At 54.2% G+C, this 20,505-nt stretch overlaps 5 protein-coding genes across 5 annotated transcripts in view; 2 read left to right on the plus strand and 3 right to left on the minus strand.

Annotated features, from left to right (window-relative positions):
* Positions 1–3,672: 3,672 nt before the first annotated feature.
* On the plus strand, positions 3,673–8,666 carry VOLCADRAFT_103878 (uncharacterized protein; the record flags this gene model as incomplete). Its single annotated transcript, XM_002948366.1, has 6 exons — positions 3,673–3,820; positions 3,975–4,224; positions 4,358–4,466; positions 6,043–6,607; positions 6,764–7,063; positions 8,484–8,666. The coding sequence occupies 6 exons, from the start codon at positions 3,673–3,675 to the stop codon at positions 8,558–8,560; spliced, it is 1,449 nt and encodes a 482-aa protein (XP_002948412.1). The 3' UTR covers positions 8,561–8,666.
* Positions 8,667–9,338: 672 nt separating this feature from the next.
* Positions 9,339–10,901, minus strand: VOLCADRAFT_88737 (uncharacterized protein; the record flags this gene model as incomplete). The annotated part of the gene is made up of 3 exons (XM_002948495.1): positions 9,339–9,360; positions 9,412–9,710; positions 10,728–10,901. The coding sequence occupies 3 exons, from the start codon at positions 10,899–10,901 to the stop codon at positions 9,339–9,341; spliced, it is 495 nt and encodes a 164-aa protein (XP_002948541.1).
* Positions 10,902–11,341: 440 nt separating this feature from the next.
* On the plus strand, positions 11,342–12,542 carry VOLCADRAFT_103879 (uncharacterized protein; the record flags this gene model as incomplete). Its single annotated transcript, XM_002948367.1, has 2 exons — positions 11,342–11,390; positions 11,770–12,542. The coding sequence occupies 2 exons, from the start codon at positions 11,342–11,344 to the stop codon at positions 12,540–12,542; spliced, it is 822 nt and encodes a 273-aa protein (XP_002948413.1).
* Positions 12,543–14,041: 1,499 nt separating this feature from the next.
* VOLCADRAFT_88739 (uncharacterized protein) lies at positions 14,042–15,984 on the minus strand (the record flags this gene model as incomplete). The annotated part of the gene is made up of 2 exons (XM_002948496.1): positions 14,042–14,348; positions 15,797–15,984. The coding sequence occupies 2 exons, from the start codon at positions 15,982–15,984 to the stop codon at positions 14,042–14,044; spliced, it is 495 nt and encodes a 164-aa protein (XP_002948542.1).
* A 3,765-nt stretch (positions 15,985–19,749) lies between these two features.
* The window catches only part of VOLCADRAFT_103880 (uncharacterized protein), a gene marked incomplete at its 3' end in the record, with an annotated part of 7,458 nt that continues 6,702 nt past the window's right edge, over positions 19,750–20,505 (minus strand). The window contains exon 8 of the mRNA XM_002948497.1: positions 19,750–19,809. Coding sequence (XP_002948543.1) covers positions 19,750–19,809 — 60 coding nt within the window. The remainder of the gene's footprint in view (positions 19,810–20,505) is intronic.

The raw sequence follows: 20,505 nt of genomic DNA on the forward strand, positions 1-20,505 counted from the left end.
GCTGCACCCGTCTGGTCGAGGTTCTCCATCGTCAATTCTGGTGGCCTCGGATGGCTAAGGACGCTGAGAACTATGTCCAGAACTGTGAGCTGTGCCAACGCAATAAAGTCCTGTCTGGTAGCCCCACGGCCTCCTGTGTCCCTTGCCTGTGCCGGCCGCCCCTTGGGAAAGTGTTACCATGGACTTTATTGTAGCTTTGCCCAAAACTGAGGGGGGGTTCGATGCCGTTTTGGTCATGGTAGACCGACTCACGAAAATGGTGCACCTGGCACCTACGGTATCATCCTGCACAGCTGAGCAAACTGCACATCTGTTCTTTGACAACATAGTGCGTTTGCATGGTGTCCCCAAGAACGTTGTGACCGACCGCGGATCGCAATTTGCCAGCAGATTTTGGGGCACCCTGGGTGATCTGTTAGGCATGCGTGTTAACCTGAGCACCGCCTATCACCCACAGACTGATGGACAGACAGAACGTACGAATCACACTCTTGGCGATATGTTGCGCAATTATGCCAGACGTACGCCTTCTGTCTGGGACACATATCTAACTGCTGCTGAATTCGCAGTTAATAATGCTGTGAATCACGCGACTGGCAAAAGTCCGTTTTTCCAAAATTATGGATACAACCCTGCCTTGCCTGTTTGGCGGGAGTTGGACGTCAACTTGCCTGCAGCAAAGACGTTTGCCAAGTCCTTTGTGTCCCGACTGACTGACGCTAAATCTTGCCTCGAAGCTGCACAGCAACGTACGGCGGACTACTTTAACAAATCCCGACGTGCCATCACCTTCTCGCAGGGCCAGTTGGTGATGCTGAGCACTAAGAACCTGAGGTCCCTAGCGGATGGTTCTCGTAAGCTTTTACCTCGTTGGGTGGGACCATTTCCTGTCGTTTGCATGGTTGGGTCTACTGCAGTCGAGCTGCAACTACCACCTGACATGCGCATCCATCCCACATTCCATGTCTCTCTAGTCCGACCTTTCCGTACTACTGACTCTGCTGCTGCGCTTCAGCCAAAACCTGCTCCTACTGTCACGGAGCCAGGACCAGTTACTTGGCTTTCAGGCAAGCAGACATTTTACGAGGTTGAACGGATACTGGATTACCGTTCCCGAAAAGTAGGCAGAAACCGCCGCCGTAAGCGCACTGTGCATGAGTATCTTGTCAAATGGGCTGGGTACTCGGCTGAGCACAACAGTTGGGAACCAGAAGCTAACTTTACCCCTGACCTAAAACCTCTGCTGGAAGAAGCACGGCAACGAGCACGGGCAAGGTAAGATTTGCGGGTTAAAGGTAAGTGTTTAACTCCCGCTTTTTGGCCCGATTTTTGCTCTGCCAGTTTCTTGCCATGCATCGAGGACGCTGCATCTAGAGGGAGGATAGTTGTTGTATTCCGCTTCTTAAATCTGGGCCCAAACTGATACATTTTTCTGTCTAATTTTTCCTTTCTCGCTTGGCGCGGTTACTGGACAAGTTCGCTGGAACTAACTGAATTCCAACTGCCTATTTTGCCGCTTTTCTGTCAGATCTTTATGGCTCCGACCTCTGGGTCAGACGGCGAGCGGGAAGCTGTCATGGATGCCTACAAGTAAACGCCGCCTCAGGCGGAAGTCCATACTTGCAGTAGTATGGGCGGGGGTCGTAGCACAGGCTACGACTGGGACGCTGGTCCCTGGCTCGCGGAGCCCTGTCATCGATTGGAAGCATGGATCAACGGTACGCCATTCCGGGACTGGACCGCGCCTTTTCGGAATTGGCTGTACGATTCATGGGATGGCCGCATCCTCCACTATTTAAGCGGGCGAAACTCTTCCAATTCGGTGTCTTCTGACGCCACCATCCAGTTGTGGTTTAGTAAGATACAACAGTAGCCTGCCCCTGACAGCCCAGAGTAGTCCCCTCCACCACCTGCTGGATCTACAGCCGCCAACACTGCCCTGTGCTCCCTGGATGCCAGGTACCCCCTGGACCATTATCAGCTGCACATGGTGCATAGCAGTCAGTGGTGGCAGGTAGAGGCACCCTCAACAGGGTAGCCGCAGCCCTATTGCTGCAGATGGTGCAACGAGCAAGTGCTGCACATGCAGGCGTGGTCGAAGTGTGGCTGCCCGCAGCCCTCCCTGGCCCCACACCCCATGCCTGCCGGTGGTGTGAACCAGTGGCCCACGCTGACTACAGCCTGCCACTGGGCCAGGCGCACAGGTGTGGATATGTCAGCCATTGCCATTACACCACGCCCTTCACTGCTGCTGCCGCCACACCGGGTGCCACTGCTGCCACCACACTGGGCGCCACTGCTGCCACCGTGCTGGGTGCCGCTGCTGTCACCATGCTGGGCACCACTGCCCTATGGCATAAAACGAGGGGTAACCCCCCCTTAAGCATAACCCAGGGGTTAGGGGTAGGGGTAAGGGTAGGGGTAAGTGGTTACCCATGTGGCTATGTACAAAGGGGGGTGGGTAACCTAACCCCGGGGTAGGGGTAACCCCTTACCAAGGGGTAACAAAGGGGTCAGGGTAACCCCTTACCAAGGGGTAACAAAGGGGTCGGGGTAATATTGTACTGAGGGGTAACAGACAGGGTAACCAGTGCTTACAATTGTTCCTTGTCCATATGCCGGGTCATATGCTGGCGTCAATGGATTGTAAGCATGTCCCTGTCCAACCTGCCTACACATGCTATCACAGCTGTCTCATCCATCTATGTGAGCATGTATGCCTATTTCGCCTGTCTATGTGTGCATACATATGTGCATGCCTCTCTATAAACTTCCATCCATGCATATGCCTGTATCGAGCTCACATGTCTACACATACAAACATACATTTAAGGCAGGCGGCTGGCAGAGGTTAAGGCCTGACTTCTGCTCCCAGTCGACCCAGTCGACCCGGATTCAAATCCGCCTGCCGGCTCCTCGGGTGTTTGAGGAGTGATGAAATGGGAGGTGGCCCCCCATCATATGGACGGTGTAGGACGTGATAATATCAACTTGCGAGCTGACCAGGAACTAAGTTGATGCGCCGTTGATCCGCTAGATTTGGTTGGATGCTGGTGGTGAGTTGCCGAACCCAACGAATACATTCTGAAGTCGGATGGGGTGACGGATTAGGGTGCCCCTCTAGCAGGGGAGAGCAGGGACTGCCCCGGGAAAGGGGGCCGCTGGCGAAGTTAACCACCCTGTAACAACATACATACATGTTCACCAAACACTTTGAGTGTACAATTGTAAAGATTGCCTCACCAACACAAGCCTTGCAGGGTTGTAGAGCCCGCCCATGGCCCCAGGCTTGGTGTGTGTATAAACTCGCTAATTACACCAACGTCATCATATCAAGAGAAAGGAAATCAGACCCAGCCAACAGATTCAGTTCACTTATGATCTGATGTACGGCTCCATACACATGTCTCACTAAACGAGTTGCTGACTCCGATATTTGATTAATCCGAGGTCTCCCACCACAGGGACTCTAGAGTCCAGACCTATTTTGCATGCACGGAAAAGAAATGGCAAAATTTAAGGTTATGCTTAATAACTGTCATACGACAGAAACCGGGAGGATAGCTATAGGTGGTAATACACATATCAGCTGCAGGGTTTTAACATTAGCTCGTGGGCCTTGCCTGCCCCATTTACCTCCTGCGGTATTTCAACCCCTGCTCGATGATCAACATGAATGGCATGCATACTCTCGGCGGGGTCATCAAGGAGGTCGTGGTCAAGGGTGTGCAGGGCCTCCGCATTGCCAAGGCAAGCACCCGTCTGAGGCAAGCAGTGGCTGACTACAATCAGAACAAGGGCCCAAACCCTGGCCGTGCTGGTAAGGAACTCATATGACTTGCCCATTATGCATGATGAATAACTTAAGGGTTAATGCAATAACTACTAGTGGACTAATTTACACATGGACCTCCCCATCATAGGCTCTACTATGGAATTCTTACAGGAGACACACTAATCTGTAATGTATGCAGATGGTGCCCAGCTGGCCAGGATCAGGGCCGCACTGCAGGAAGTCGTACGGGTGACACCAGCGGCTCTCACGTCTAGACTCCAGCGCCTTACCGGTGCAGGGAAGGCCGCCAAGACGCACACTTACTTTCTGCTTGCCGGTCCCATCGGCTTGTACGTCATCACATCTGCACGATTTCCTGAGCCTGTACAGGAGGCATACCTGCGGCTCCTTCAGGCATGTGGCGACTTGTGGCAGAAGGTGTTAGAAGGGTGAGACCACGGGCAGGTTTAAATTTGTGTAGATGTATCCCAAAAATGTGGTGTGCATACAGCGATCCACCAGACCCATGCTTAGTCTCCTCTGTCTGCTTTCTTTTCCTGTTTTGTCATGCTGCTTGCGCAGGGGTGAGGTGGACGCCCTTGAGCAGCGCGTGGTGGAGGCTGTATGCCTAGTCGAGCTTCGTCTGTCCGTGAATGAGATGGACATAAAGCTGCACAACCTGTTGCACCTGGTGGATTCCATAAAGAACATCGGGGGAGTTGCTCAACATTGTGGACATGTTCTGTGACGATTTTGGGATGCGCCCAAATGTGTCGAAATGTGAACGCCTCGTTTTTGCGAGTGACAGCAACATTAGGAGTGCTGTCCAAGCATCGTGTGATGAGCTCAGGCTGGCTGGAGAGGCCATACCGGCTAAGGATAGTGCGTGATATCTGGGGTTAGTGTATGGGCCGGAACGGCAGTTCTGGGCCTGCCGCCAGCAGTTGTATGACACAGCTAGAGCAGCTATGTTCGCGTTGAGTGCAAAATTAGATAAGCTGAAGTTGTTCGCCCCAGATGTGAGGATGAGGTGTTTCGATACGCAGGTACGAGCAATACTGTTGTATGGTTGTCAAGCGTGGGGGCCGTTTATGCTAGCTGAGGTCTCGGACAGGCTCAGGAAGCGGAGTGATGCGAATAACCTTTCAGAGGGGCCCTTCGAGGCGTGCCTAAAGGACAGGGCAGTGCAGCTTCAGATATCTTTCATGCGGCAAATTGTAGGAGCTGCCAGACCAACACACCGCCTCTTGTTCGCAGAGCTATCGCAGCTACCCCTACACTACCACGTTCTCAAGCAGGTTGTGAGGTTTTGGAACCATGTCCGTTTACAGCGTGGGTCTGTGGCATACCAAGTTTTGCGACAGGAGGTCGCAGAATCCCTCTCCAACCCCGAAGGGCCCGGATGGGGGACACTACTCCTCCGTTTTCTATGTTTTTTGGGGCACGATGTATGGAAAGAGGCCCCGCAAGGGCTACACGAGGTAGACGAACGAGTGGAGTGGCTGATGAACAAGCCAATGCCAGAAGGTGTGATTTCGGAGTTCAAGGACCGATTAATGAGTGGTTGGAAGCATACACGTTTAGATGTCCAGCCTGACGTGTATCCGTCAGACGGCAAACAACCAGGAATTCACATGGCGAAGTATAAGCATTGGATGGGGCTGGCGGCCGAGCAAGCGGGCAGGAAGGAGGTGCTCCCGCACATCACAATGTTTATCCCACGTTCGGCGAATCGCAAGCTTATGCAGTTTAGGCTTTGCTGTTGGGCACTGGCGGCTAACAGAGCGTGTAAGGGACGGCGTTATATACCTAGGGAGGAGCGAGTATGCCCCTGCTGCGGCACTGATAGCCACATCGAGGATGAGAAACACATTTTGCTGGACTGTCCGGTTTACGACGGAATCAGATCTGATATGGGCTTTCCACGCTTCGAACATATGAAGGACGCTATGAAGTGGGAACCTGAACGCCTGGCAAGAATGCTGGAACGTATATGGTCTCACCGCAACTCTATCGTTCCCTTTGGTCGTTAGTATACTTCATTACTTGTTTCGTTGGAAGTGCGAGGTAGGATGGTGCTTATAGGCGATTTGGCAGCCCTTGAGCCCTCGGCTCGTACTAGGGTGGTTTGCAGGTACGGGGAATGCACCCACGACCATGTAACAACAACAACAACATAAAGAACATCGGTAAGGAATGTGCCACATTGTGTAGGCCATGCCGTGTTCAATGCACTGTGAGACATGTGATGTGCTGTGTGCGTCAAGATGTGGGATACCGCACACACACTGTACTGCACTCCTGGCACTCCTGCCTCCCAAGGGCCCCTTTTTGCGGCATCCATGTTCCCGCCGGAGAGTATCTGGGGCCAGCTAGGCCGTTGGGTGCACAGCAAGGTGCACATGGAGCCCTGCATGTTCTTCAACATGTTGGACAAGGAGGTTGTGCTGCATCTGAGGGTGTCAACTGCAGCACCCCCAGCAGCTGACAGCGAAACAGCCCCTGTGCCGCTAACAATGTGGCAGCCTGAGGACTTTCTTCTCCGCCGTGAGCACCCAGCTTACCTGGGCCGGGTGGAGCGGATCAACACACTCAGTGGCTCGCAACTGGCCTCATTACAGAGTTTTTACAACCTGTACAGGCCGGCAGCTGCTGAATGGCCAGCCAACTGTGTGATTGAGGCGACAGCCAAGTTCCTCCGCTGGGCCTGGGCTGACCTGCTGGCGCTGGAAGCTGGAAATGGTTTCTCTCTCGTCCTGCCCCTGAGGATCCAACCATGTGGTTTGGGAGGGTGCAGGGCATCATCGCTCATGTTGGACCCGACGGCCGAGAGTGTGTCGTGCTGATGGCGGATTGGTTCCCCGCAACAGTTGACACGACCATGCAGTGCCCAGTGGTGTCGAGCATGCCAGTCGTTCACCCTGATGGACCATGGTGGTTCATGGAGACTGTTGTGCCGTGGGACTGCTGGGCTCTGCCACACCCCAGGCGTGCTGGATCGCAGGTCCTCCTGGCAAGGCACTGGCATATCACCCGCCACCTGCCACCATATCCACGTCTGTGAGAATCTGTGCCTGGTATGCATGCATGCATGGAGAGGGTTCGGGGTCGAGGATCTGGACCATACTAACTGGGCCATTGGCATGCGATACACGTGTGGCATGTGGCATATGCCCGTATACCGCATTATGGGAGGGAAGGAGGCGGCAAGGGATAGAGGTGGCAGGGAAGGAGGCGGCAGGGGAAGAAGGCGGCAGGGGAAGAAGGCGGCGGGGAAGAAGGCGGCAGGTGAGGAGCACCAGGGGAGGAGGCGGCAGGGGAGGAGGCGGCAGGGGATGAAGGCGGCGGGGAAGAAGGCGGCAGGGGATGAAGGCGGCGGGGAAGAAGGCGGCAGGGGATGAAGGCGGCAAGGAATAGAGGATGGAAGGAGGCGGCAGGGGAGGAGGGGGAAGGGGATAGAGGCGGCGGGGAAGGAGGCGGCAGGGGAGGAGGCGGCAGGGGATGAAGGTGGCGGGGAAGAAGGCGGCAGGGGAAGGAGGCGGCGGGGAAGAAGGCGGCAGGCGAGGAGTGCCAGGGGAGGAGGTGGCAGGGGAGGAGGCGGCGGGGGATGATGGCGGCAGGGAAGGAGGTGGCAGGGGAGGAGGCGGCAGGGGATGAAGGCGGCGGGGGATAGAGGCGGCAGGCGAGAAGGTTGAAAGGGGATAAGGTTGAAAAGGAAGATCTTCTAGAGGCGGCAGTGGAGAAGATGGCCGCTTCCAAACAATAGCTACATCATCCTTCGGATACATGTCCCGCTTCCAAGAGCATACGGGCTAAGTATGATGGTGACCTAGTCCTTACGGGCCCAGCATGCGCACCACTATGACTGAGGCGCCCCCCCTGGCATTGGCCAGGTACCTCTCGGAAATCTGGGAGGTCAGGCACGTCGCGCTGAGGCGCTTCGCCCTGAAGCGGACGAGGGAGAATGAAGATGACATCCCGTGTACCCGCATCAATACCAATACAACGTCCATGGCCCCCCGGGCTTTTACGGACACAGCCGCACTTGTGTGCGGAACTTGTAACTTGTAACATAGAGGCTTAGGCTCCCTTACTTGTCGTTCGTATTCATAGCTTAAGATGCTAGTCAGCTGCAGAATTTCGTGAATAGGTTCTTGTCAGGTGTATAGCTGTCTTAACGTAGCCAGACTTGCCTCAACCGCTGTAGTTATATTTACTGAAGTGATACCATAGAGAATGAACTCTTCCGGATTTCACTCAGGTTCAAATCTAAGCTATGACGGTTATTTGGGGCTGGGATTTTGGGATAAATTAAATTACCAACGTACGCGTGGCCTCTTCATTTCTGTTCTCCTGGATGGTTGATATGGGAAGGCGGAAACAAGTTGCTAAGGGTCCTTACACTGCAGAAAAACACAACCCCAGCCCCACGGCCACTATACCCCCCTCGTGCTGCCCACCAATGCCCTTAGCAGGGCAACAAGCGCATGACACATAAACCTATCCAAAGAACTTCGAACGACTCTCAGACTCTCATGTGGCGACATCTATAGAGGTAGCTACCTCCTGAACCCGGGAAGATCCCTGCAGGTTCAGCTGACTAGTTTCCCCCTACACCAAGCACTATCCCTTCTGAGCTCCCAAGGCCACACTACTTGGCTAAAAGACTCGACCGTACCAACCCCGTCCCGGCCCGCCGGCTGTCCAGCCGCCCCTCAGCGGCCGTTTGCCACAAGCCTGCAGCTGGCAGAGCCTGGTGCGGAGGCGTCTGCGATTGACCGGTGAAGAAGGGAAAGGGAAACTTGTTAATCCATGATTGATTTCTTTTCAGAACTAGCCAGAGACACAATGGATTTCAAGCTAAATTGCATTCCCCAATCCACTTCGAACTGTATGTATGTTGTTACAGGGTGGTTAACTTCGCCAGCGGCCCCCTTTCCCGGGGCAGTCCCTGCTCTCCCCTGCTAGAGGGGCACCCTAATCCGTCACCCCATCCGACTTCAGAATGTATTAGTTGGGTTCGGCAACTCACCACCAGCATCCAACCAAATCTAGCGGATCAACGGCGCATCAACTTAGTTCCTGGTCAGCTCGCAAGTTGATATTATCACGTCCTACACCGTCCATATGATGGGGGGCCACCTCCCATTTCATCACTCCTCAAACACCCGAGGAGCTGGCAGGCGGATTTGAACCCGGGTCGACTGGATCGACTGGGAGCAGAAGTCAGGCCTTAACTTCTGCCAGCCGCCTGCCTGAACTGTATGAATGCGAATGAATAATCTTATTAGGGACAATAATACGGCACGGGAGTTTCATGCCCTCAAAGGGGGAACAAACGCTAAAACTGAATACATACATAGTTATATTGGCAAACGATGCTTCCCGAGCTACCAGGATACTGTAGGTTCAACATGTACATGTAACATGTACATTTACAGAAATGTACAAAAATGAATTCACGAAGTGCGCAGCAAATAAGATGAGTAGCCTATAGGCCCATGTCCATAGTCCAGGGCAACGAGGGGGTTACCCCGTGTTACCCCTCCTGCTGGGTAGGAACTTACAAGGGGGTTACCAATCGGCTACGGGGGGTTGAAGGTGGGTAACCGATGGGTAACCCATGGGTTACCGACCCAATCAGTGCCTTAGGGCTGCTGCTGCCGTGCTGGGTGCCACTGCTGCTGCCACAACTGCGCCTGGGCTCGTATGTCTTGGTCAGCGCTGCACTGATGCGACCACTGCTGTGGAATGCAGCCAACTCTGAGGGGTAGGCCCGCAGGAACTCCTCCTGCTCCCGGATAGGGGCGTGTCTGAGGATGTTGCACAGCAGCACGTGGAACCAGCGAAGCCCAACCTTCATGTCGGGCTGAGCCCCGCAGTCCTGCTCAAATTTGGCCTTACTGCCAAGGCTGTTGTAGCGGTGGTCCCGGACCTGCATGTAGATGGAGCATTGAGCACCATAATCAACACAGTTGCATGGGAAGCAGGGGTGTACAGGCCAGCAGTAATGCAGCCTGGCCCTGTTGGCTGGCTGCAGTCCACATGATGACTGCAGCTGTTAGAACAAGCATCGTGCCTGGAATTTGACAGGTGTTGCACTGCTGCCTCACACTCTAACCCCTTGGTCTGTTCGTGTTGTAGTGTTACAGAGCCAAATCGCAAAGCAATGAAGGCGTGATTTGATTAAGACTGATCTATGAACAGTCTATGAACACCTTGAGATTAATAAGTGTTTCCTAATTAAGGATTGGCACTCTTTCAGGGTTCCTACCCTAACAGAACATACACCTTGGTCTAACCAGGGACACTCTACGACAGAAGTCATTGCAGCCTCCTATGCAACGAGTATTATATATACTCGGGAGGGTTGGATGATTAATATTTATATATTAACAAAGAGACAGAGTTTTTATTACTCTATCTTTAGACAAGAGCTCAGACCTTGGCGGAGCTAATCCGTCCTGTGACTTTCGGTTCTTGCCAACATTACACGCCAACAGTTCGACTGCCCTCCTGGTGCCTCTAATGGTCCCCTCTACAAGAGAAAAAGCTCTTAGCAGGTGCTCCTCTGCACCACAACACCCACTCAGTTCGGCACCACAAGCAGCACAACTGTTGACCCGTGAGTGCTACGGTAGTCCTGTGACTACTGCACGCACCCTTTTAACATCTCACAAGCTTGCTTGCTCATTTTCTGATTGGCCACCCTGCTTGCAACCCCGCTTTTCCCCTAGCCAGCGGCACACACTGCCAACAGTTTCCTGGCTGCCTTGTTACCATTCCTCCTGTGTTTCGCAGGTGACCATGTCACTGTCTGCGACTGTAGCCTCCTGACCTCCTCCTCCTTTCCTTCTGCTGTGGGTCCCCTGGCCAGACACGTCAATCTCACAGTATGGCAACTCGCCCACCCCCACACACACACCCTAAACCCCTTGGCTGGCATTCTTACCTGGATGAACCAGTCCGCCTTCAGCAGCCCGTCCGGTGTAAGCGCCAGCGCAGATGCCATGGCTTCCAGGAGGCTGTGCAGGTCCTCGTAGCTGTCAAAATCCTCATCCATGCAGCGCTCGCCGAGCACAACCAGCTCTCTGTGCAGCGGGTAGCTGAGCATCGGGATGGCCATGATTGAGCCCAACAGCTGACTGTGCGGGGCTGTCGGTGGCGGGACAGTAGTTGTCACAGCTGCACATCAAGGAAAAATGAGGGTGCATTATGCAGGTAGGTCATTTGTCACGAAATTGCAGGGGTGTGCTAATTCTAAAGGAACACACAGCTTACACTGGATTCACATGCTACGTTACGTTGTGAAAACTTTTTTGGAAAAGTGGGCCTGAAAAAGTCACCCAGTTCACATGGGACACGATGACGTTGTGTTCGTTGGCGCGAGCTGTGTAAACCATCTCCATTATATGTCTTTCAATGGCCAAAACTTAAGCACATCCCCTTAGAATCGCAATATATAATTGAAGGGTTCAGAGGTCGGCAAATCCGGTGGGTCCTGCGGGTCCGTAACACAGTACCCGCAGCCGAAATTCGGCTTAAGGCCCCTGCTGCGGGACCCAAATGACCAAAATTCGACCGAAAGACGTGATTGAAGCCTCTATTGCGGCCCGTAGGGCCGCACGCTGGACTCGAACTCTGTGTTTGACTTTGTAAAAGAATGTCACGACCACCTCTACACAATTCGGTGACGGTTATCACTGATGAATTATTACATCTCTAGCGTCTGTACCGATGACTTGCAGCTGCCGCAGCACTTGACTTGGTCAATTGTGGACTTTGGCATACCAGATATTGGTCCCATGTGGCCTATCCTATACATAATCTTCATCATATTGCTTGTATATTCAGCATACTTTTAACTGCTGACCGCGGCATGTCGGCGGCATCTCGCCGGGGAACGAAGGAAACGCGTGCAGAAATTTCCAGCGGTTGACAACGCACGTTGGCCGGCACGCTGACCGGTCGTAAAGCCACTGCTGATCCCCCAGCAACATATATTGAGGCGGAAGAGCCGTTACTTGGGCCATCGGGCAGCGCCAGTGAAGCTCCAGGTCTACTTTTCCCAGCACCACCACCTCCCACTTCCAGAAACGCCAGCACCGTGGCCCTTCCTCCACAGAAGAAAAGGCGCACTCAAGCCAACACTGCCGCCACCGGTCCCACTCAGCAGCCAGCACCTCTCCTGCCTGCCACCCCCAACACCACCGCTCCCGAACAGCAGCTGGCAATACGCCTGCCCCCCGCCACTCCCAATGCCACCGCCAACCCGCAACGGAAGCGCACCAAGTCCACCAACAAGATCGATGCCGTTGGTGTCCCCCCGGGGTTTGAGCGGCCTCATAATCCCAACGAGGACATTGTTTGGCTGACTGACGCTTGTGGTGGTGATTTCAAGAGCTGGGCCTATGCACTCCAGGGCTCGACGACGGTCATCTGCTTTTTTTGTGACACACATAAGGAGAGTAACGCCACCATTTCCCACACGAACTGGGATCGCTCAGCTTACACCCGGCACGAGGCCTCCTACTCCCACAAAGCGGCTGTAGACCAGTACACGCAAGATCCGCAGCAACAGCAAACTGACAAGCACCTGGCCATGACCGAGGTTGCCGACAATCCCTTGTTGGCTCTGTTTTGTGGTGCATACATGGTCCTGTACCAAGCCATGCCTTTCACTCACTTCCCAACGATCTGTGAATACATGGACTGGCTTAAAGTACCAAACATCACCGGCTTAAGTTCAACGAGGGTCTTTTTGTGAAGCTGAGTATGTCGGGTCCTTGAAGAAGGAGGATGCAATATTGAAGGGGGCAATGGCCAAGTACAAGTCCTCCACTAGGATGCACCTCTACACGCACATCACCGATAAGGTCGAGAATATCCTTCACGACCCGCACTTCAACCGCATGCGGTCGGCGATGAATAGCTCGGGGGCGATGCTAACTTCATGGCGCAAGAACTTGCTTTGCAACGACCCCTTGTTCCCCCCCTGTAAAACGATCGGCCTGCAATGTGTACGGAACGTGGAGCCCTGAAATGCTGTCTCTTTTGGCGCCGGAAGGCGCCAAATTTTTTTTTAAGGTTTATTGACCGAAATTATGCCCACCCGCAGCCGTAGAAACCGATTTGCCGACCTCTGGAAGGGTTATTGGCAGCCCTGCCTACTGCAATGGCACTGCATCCCGCGCGAGCCGCGATGGCGTTTTTGCCCTAGCGGTCGCGATGGATGAAATTTTTGATAACCTTGAAGATATGTTCGATGCTCAGTGGCAGAGTTTGAGCGTGTGGGCCGACGCGGCGCGGCCCATGCCGCCGGAAGTGCGGCCGACTTGCCGTTTCGCGGGTGGCTTCAGCACTGATACTACAATGGGTTACATATTGGCTATGTAAGCGGTCGTGAGCGGTCGAGCAACACGAGCGGAGTTGTCCTTGTTCATTTTCCATATTAAACTGCAGCGGTGTGACTAGAAATTCGGTCGGAGTGCAAAGCGCGCACAATTTGTGAAATTTGTGGTCTTTATAAGCGGCTGGGCTTGGCCGTTTCTTATAACTCGCGAAATTGGCGATGCAATTCAGGTAACGGTACGAGGGGGCAGCGTTTGACGAAATTCACCCCCCTCGGTCACTTTAGGCTTTTCGTCCACTTTACCGGTAACGTACCGTTACCATGTCCGAACCGACCACTTTTCCCAAAAAGTCTTAACGTAACGTAGCATGTGAACTGGCTATAACTGTTCGGAAGACCATGACCATGCATGGTATGCAGTGTACCAAAGAAGCGCGTGGCATTCTTCGTCCAGAACCACTGCGGTAGAAGCCGTGGACTTCGCCGTTCAGCATGCAAAAAGTCAGAAAGGCATGCAGCTACCAAAGCCACCAGACGGCTTAGACTCAAGAAAAAACAAGGTTTCAATATACAGCTTAATAGTAACTCAACAGTAGGGATTAGACTCAAGTGCCCAGTAAAGGAACAAACAGCTTGCTAACAGTGAGGGGGTATTCAGATGACCATACAAATCGGTTAGGGGCCTTGAAGGTCTATCATGCAGGGATAGAGACATCGTGGATGGACTACAATAATGCTCTTCGGCAAGCCGCTGTGGATCAATATGTCTGACAACTCCTGCCGCCTACATACGTCACAAGAATGACAAGTGAACGCCAGCGCCCCGCACTTGTGCAGAACGTGTAACTTATAACTTTAATGCAACAATTTGACTCCTGGGTCTGCGCAAACCTCGCGCAAAATATGCGCTGACACTACTCACTGTGGCGGAGCATGAGCTTAAAGAGCACCTTCTTCGCTTCGTGTAGCTGCTTCTCCTCATCGCGCAGCTGCTCTTCCTCATCGCGCAAGTCCGCTAAGCTGTCCCTGTCTGTGCACGTCGCTATCTGTCCAGCAACGGCCTCAAGGGCACCCTCAACCGTTTCGATTTCCGCGTCTAACACGTCCATCACCCTCGCTAGATCACGGACAATATTGTCACAGTCCATGGCACACTCACGCGATACAATACTCTGCAGGACTAAAATTATACGAAAAGCAAGACTTGAAATCGTCTTGAGACTTGAGGAGCAGCGAAGGCAACCTTTTCAATAGGAAATCATGGCTTTATCTTTAACATATAGCTAAAATCCAAACATAGGCCCCATAGGTCCGCGGGTGTTCCGTACTCCGAAAGTTCCGGTGAGACTAGATGTGTCGAATTGGCTGCGACAGATAGATTCCGCCAAGAAACCCGATATTGGCAGACAGTCATACTGAGTCTGAGACCTGGGATTGGCCGACAGGCTGACGAACATGCTTCGCAATCTTTGTGGGTCTTGAACCCTGCTAGTCTTAAAGTCCTTCCGGGTGTTACTCATGATCGTTTCTCAGACTGACACGTTTGTGCCTTGCGCAAGTGGTGGTGAGCACCCGCATCGACTCATGTTTTACCGGCCCTTCATTCCAGCTGTGTCTTACAATCCCTGCGACTAGTGATCACCACCAGCTCGGTGACACAAGAAGTCAGTCTCAGGGCTAGCCTGTGACTTTAAACGCTTATCTGCATGTCCGAGCGCACGAAGCCACTGCTGCCAGAGATTGAGAGGAAGAAATGTATGTAGTGAAGCCATGGCCACCGAATGTACTACACGCATTAGTACACACAATTACGCAATAATGTCCGTTTATCTGTAAACAGCATTAGGTGATCTCACTATGCCCCAAACGACCTTCGGACGATCGACGATCTTCGCAAGCATGGTTATAGTGGGCTCCTGTTCAGCATATTCGCTTGGGAAGATGTTTTGTAAGGTGGTTACCAAGGAAAACACCCACAGTAACCACGGTGAAAAGGTTTAAAATCCACTGGCTGCACCAGGCCGAGCCCCTCTTCGGTTTTGGAAAACCGCCCCCCTAACTCGTTACAACAAGACATTTTCCTTGATGTAATTATGTTCATAACATAGGGTACCGTACTGCTACGACGTTTTTGTGACACGCTTTTTGGGAAGGCTCGAAAAATCATAGCCGAATTACGCTAATGATTTGCAATTTTGGTGACGAGTCTCGGATATAATTGCAGTTGTGACACACATTTCGGCGACGCTCCAGGGAGGTCCGAGCAGAAACCGCAGCATGGTTACTGTGTTCATTCGTTCGTTGCTCTGAGAGAAAACCGCAGAAAACATACACGTAGATGAAGCACAAAGAAGTCAATTAGGTTAGGCACCACAGAGTTGGCCCCCTTACAAAACCCGCAAAAGTCCCCTCTGCCGCAAGGGGTGGAGCCCCAAACCCCGTCGTGTACAGGAAGGGCCATATACACGCGGAAATACGCTCCAGAAGGGATGGGGGGGATAAAGAAATCGCTCTCCAGCAATCGTTTCCTTCAGCACACAAAACACACCCACCCACCTACCTTTCGACTCGAACATTCACAACGCCGGCCGGTCACCGGCCACCCTCCTCAAAAACGTCGTCGCCTAAACTGCTCTGTACCATTACCGCGCTTTTCATTAACGTCGTACCGGTCATACATGGCTGAGCAGGTTCCCTCGAAAACCCACGTCACCATCTGGTCAACACTGCTGTCGTGTGCGCTGTGGTTGCCGCCACCGAAGACGATTACCAGATGCAACACCAACCGCCGCGAGCACCGCCACCGCCACCGGCTGCAACAAACCGACGACACCCAGAATCCAGGCCATCCAGCCATGGAGGAAACGACCCGACCCAGAGTCCGACCCACATCATCGCAGAACTCATCAAATCTATCAGCATCACTGCAAAGTCCTCAACCACCGCAGCCTCCTAATGTGGCTTTCGTCGTGGGGCTCTTTCCGCTGGTGGCGGCCGGTCGGCTGCAGTTGGACCCTTCGTGGTGAATGTTGCGGTACCGACACTCCCTCCATGAAGGGAGGGAGCGGGGCCCGCATTTGAATTGAACACTTTCGCGCAGCTTCGCAGAGCATGGGAGAGGGCACGGGAGCTGATGAAGCCAGCGGCCACGGTGGCGGCCGTGGCGGCAGCGGCGGCGGCGGAGCTGGTAAAGGCGATGGAGTTGTCGTCGAGGCCATTCATCGCGCCGCGGGGGGTTACGTTGGTTACTGGGTCAGATGCCGGCGCCGTTGCTGTTCACGCCGGACGGCAAATACGATATTTTATATGCTGTACAGCTCGAACTGGCTGCACGTATGCTGCGATAGTGCCGCTGCTAGATTACCATAGCCATCATCATCATTGCCGTCGCTACCATGCAAATGGTATACATCTAATCTCTCACGGTTCCATACGCTGTCGTACGCTATCGTACGCTTGGGGGGGGGCGGAAGGCGCCCAGCAACAGGGGATGGTGGTGTGGGGGTGCGGGGGAACGGCGCCGGCGACATCACCAACGCGATCAACACAATCAACAGCGGCAGCAACATCAAAGGGGGGTAGCAGGCAATGCGTCGGATGAACCAGTCGCTGAGAGACCCTTTTCTGGCCACAGACACTGCAAATGTGTACGGCAGTACGAACACGTACATGTAGCGTTTCTTGTATTGCTCTTTGTATATGTAGTATACTACACTTCCCCATCTAGTTGCTAATAGCTAACACACACGCTCTCTCACAGAGCGTGCGCGCGCGACGCCCGCCGCATGCAATTCATGCATATTGCCTAGTCTTTTCTCCTCCGCCATTTCGTTCATTTCTCGTTTTCGTGCAGGTCTCACATCCCATCCACACTTACACCAACGTCAAGCAACAATACACATTACCCACGCCATGACCTACATGCATACACACGTGCATGCATACATACAACTATATCAACTTGCGAGCTGACCAGGAACTAAGTTGAGGCGCCGTTGATACGCTAGATTTGGTTGGATGCTGGTGGTGAGTTGCTGAACCCAACGAATACATTCTGAAATCGGATGGGGTGAATGGATTAGGGTGCCCCTCGCGCAGGGGAGAGCAGGGACTGCCTCGGGAAAGGGGGCCGCTGGCGAAGTTAACCACCCTGTAACAACAAACATACATACATACATACAGGCAGGCAGGCGGCTGGCAGAGATTAAGGCCTGACTTCTGCTCCCAGTCGACCCAGTCGACCCGGATTCAAATCCGCCTGCCGGCTCCTCGGGTGTTTAAGGAGTGATGAAATGGGAGCTGGCCCCCCATCTTAAGGACGGTGTAGGACGTGATAATATCAACTTGCGAGCTGACCAGGAACTAAGTTGAGGCGCCGTTGATCCGCTAGATTTGGTTGGATGCTGGTGGTGAGTTGCCGAACCCAACGAATACATTCTGAAGTCGGATGGGGTGACGGATTAGGGTGCCCCTCTAGCAGGGGAGAGCAGGGACTGCCCCGGGAAAGGGGGCCGCTGGCGAAGTTAACCACCCTGTAACAACATACATACATACATACATGCATACATACACACGTACATGCATACATACATGCATACACGGCGGTGACTCCCTACCAGAAGCCCGCAGCTGCCAGGAAATCCATCCTGCTGCTGCTGCTGCTGCTGCTGCTGCTGCTCCGTCAGATCATCTACTTCGCACAGCTCTAGTGCCGGCAGCAGCTTCACAGCCGCCGCTTCACGCGGACCAGTGGACGCCGCCTTCACACCCGCCGTCGCCGCCGCGGATAGTGTTGTTCCTGCTCCTGCTCCTAATTCTGAAGCTGGATGTTTTGTTGTTGTTGTTGTTGTTACATGGTCGTGGGTGCGTTCCCCGTACCTGCAAACCACCCTAGTACGAGCCGAGGGCTCAAGGGCTGCCAAATCGCCTATAAGCACCATCCTACCTCGCACTTCCAACGAAACAAGTAATGAAGTATACTAACGACCAAAGGGAACGATAGAGTTGCGGTGAGACCATATACGTTCCAGCATTCTTGCCAGGCGTCCAGGTTCCCACTTCATAGCGTCCTTCATATGTTCGAAGCGTGGAAAGCCCATATCAGATCTGATTCCGTCGTAAACCGGACAGTCCAGCAAAATGTGTTTCTCATCCTCGATGTGGCTATCAGTGCCGCAGCAGGGGCATACTCGCTCCTCCCTAGGTATATAACGCCGTCCCTTACACGCTCTGTTAGCCGCCAGTGCCCAACAGCAAAGCCTAAACTGCATAAGCTTGCGATTCGCCGAACGTGGGATAAACATTGTGATGTGCGGGAGCACCTCCTTCCTGCCCGCTTGCTCGGCCGCCAGCCCCATCCAATGCTTATACTTCGCCATGTGAATTCCTGGTTGTTTGCCGTCTGACGGATACACGTCAGGCTGGACATCTAAACGTGTATGCTTCCAACCACTCATTAATCGGTCCTTGAACTCCGAAATCACACCTTCTGGCATTGGCTTGTTCATCAGCCACTCCACTCGTTCGTCTACCTCGTGTAGCCCTTGCGGGGCCTCTTTCCATACATCGTGCCCCAAAAAACATAGAAAACGGAGGAGTAGTGTCCCCCATCCGGGCCCTTCGGGGTTGGAGAGGGATTCTGCGACCTCCTGTCGCAAAACTTGGTATGCCACAGACCCACGCTGTAAACGGACATGGTTCCAAAACCTCACAACCTGCTTGAGAACGTGGTAGTGTAGGGGTAGCTGCGATAGCTCTGCGAACAAGAGGCGGTGTGTTGGTCTGGCAGCTCCTACAAGCTGGATGTATCGCTGTGGGCGCGATTGCTGCTGCTGCTTCTGCTGTGTTGGCCGTCGCCGCTCCTCCCGCCGCTGCCGCTACCGCTGAAGACTGCGGCAATGGAGATGATGGTAGAGATAGTGGTGTCGACAGTACCGAAGATGGTGATGGCAATGAGCCCAGGGCTGGCAGAGATGACGCCGACGTCGTCGGCGGCGGCGGCACCGGCAGCGAGTCCGTAATGCCGAATGTGCGTGCCAGTACCTGCATTGGAAGCCCCGAGCAGCAGAAACACAAAACACAGTCCTTTCTACACATTTTTGTGCACGTTATCTATCTGATAAAAAACACAAAAATCATTGGAAGGACGTATTGGTAACGACGTAACATAAGATATATGTCGTCGTTCATTGTCGTACTATAACTATACTACTGATACACGCGTAACGGCATATTTTCTTCTCCTTTACGCGCCACACCTGCAACGCCTCGATCTCGTACTCCGCCAAGTAGCGCAAATCCGGTACGATGTACGGTAACGCGCCCAGCGCCGCCGCCACCGCACGAAGCGATGCAAGGCCGTGGCGTGACGACGGCATCGTTGTCGCAGGCCGCCGCACCGCGGGGTCCCTCTTGCCGTACCTACCGGCCACGACGCTGACACCGTCAATGATGCCACCACTACCACCACTGCCGCTGCTGCCGCCGCCGCCGCCGCCGCCACGGCCATCGCCACGGTGACGCAGGAAACGCAAATACCGGACCCGAGTAGCCTCTGACCGCGGCCGCTTCCGGCGGCGGGCCCTAGCCCTACCCTGGCTGCCGCTGCTGTATTCGTGTAACCTCAACTCCTCCTCAAGCTCTCCTTCTGAGTTTGATTTCGACGCGGGTATTCCGATTGTCGCTGCGGCACCATTTGGGGGTAGTCTTGTGCCGGCTGGTGACGGCAGCCTGGAAACCAAGTGGCGAACGAAGTGTACGGCCCAAGTGGCGGGCAGTCGAGCACCAGCTGCGGACAAAGCCAGCGATAGCTCGCATAACTGCTCTGTTGTGTAGTTTTGGAGCTGTGTACGGCTGCTGACGGCGGCGGCGGCGTGCCACGACACCGGCAATGGCCTTGGCGTGCCCCAGGCGGCGATTGAGCGCAGCCACAGCAGCAGCCCCGACGGCGGCATGTACGGCACCAACTCCAGCCCAAGCCCGGCGGCGGTTATGCACCAGTGGCGTGGCGGCATGTAGTGGGGGAGTAGTCGCAGCAGTGCCGCCAGCAGGCTGCTGGCGGCGGGGACAACGGCGGCGGCGGCGGCGGCAGCGGCGCAAGCCGTCCCTGCAGCGGTGGCCACGGCTGCAGCGTCAGCCTTCGTAACGTCCCCTTGAGTTAAGATAGCCGTCGGTACGGCGGCGGCGGCCGCCGCCGCTGCCGCCGCAGCGGAGCTATGATCCAGTCGGCGCCGTACATCTTCCAACGCCGCCTCAAGCAGAAGTTTCAGCCAATCAGCACGAACAGGCGGCGGCAGCGGCGGCGGCTTCGTATCTGATGGGCCCCCGGCGGCATGGTGCACGTCACGTGTTGCCGCCGCCGCCGCACCAGCAACCTGGG

This window comes from Volvox carteri (genome assembly GCF_000143455.1).
Source record: "Volvox carteri f. nagariensis unplaced genomic scaffold VOLCAscaffold_10, whole genome shotgun sequence".
Taxonomy (NCBI): domain Eukaryota; kingdom Viridiplantae; phylum Chlorophyta; class Chlorophyceae; order Chlamydomonadales; family Volvocaceae; genus Volvox; species Volvox carteri.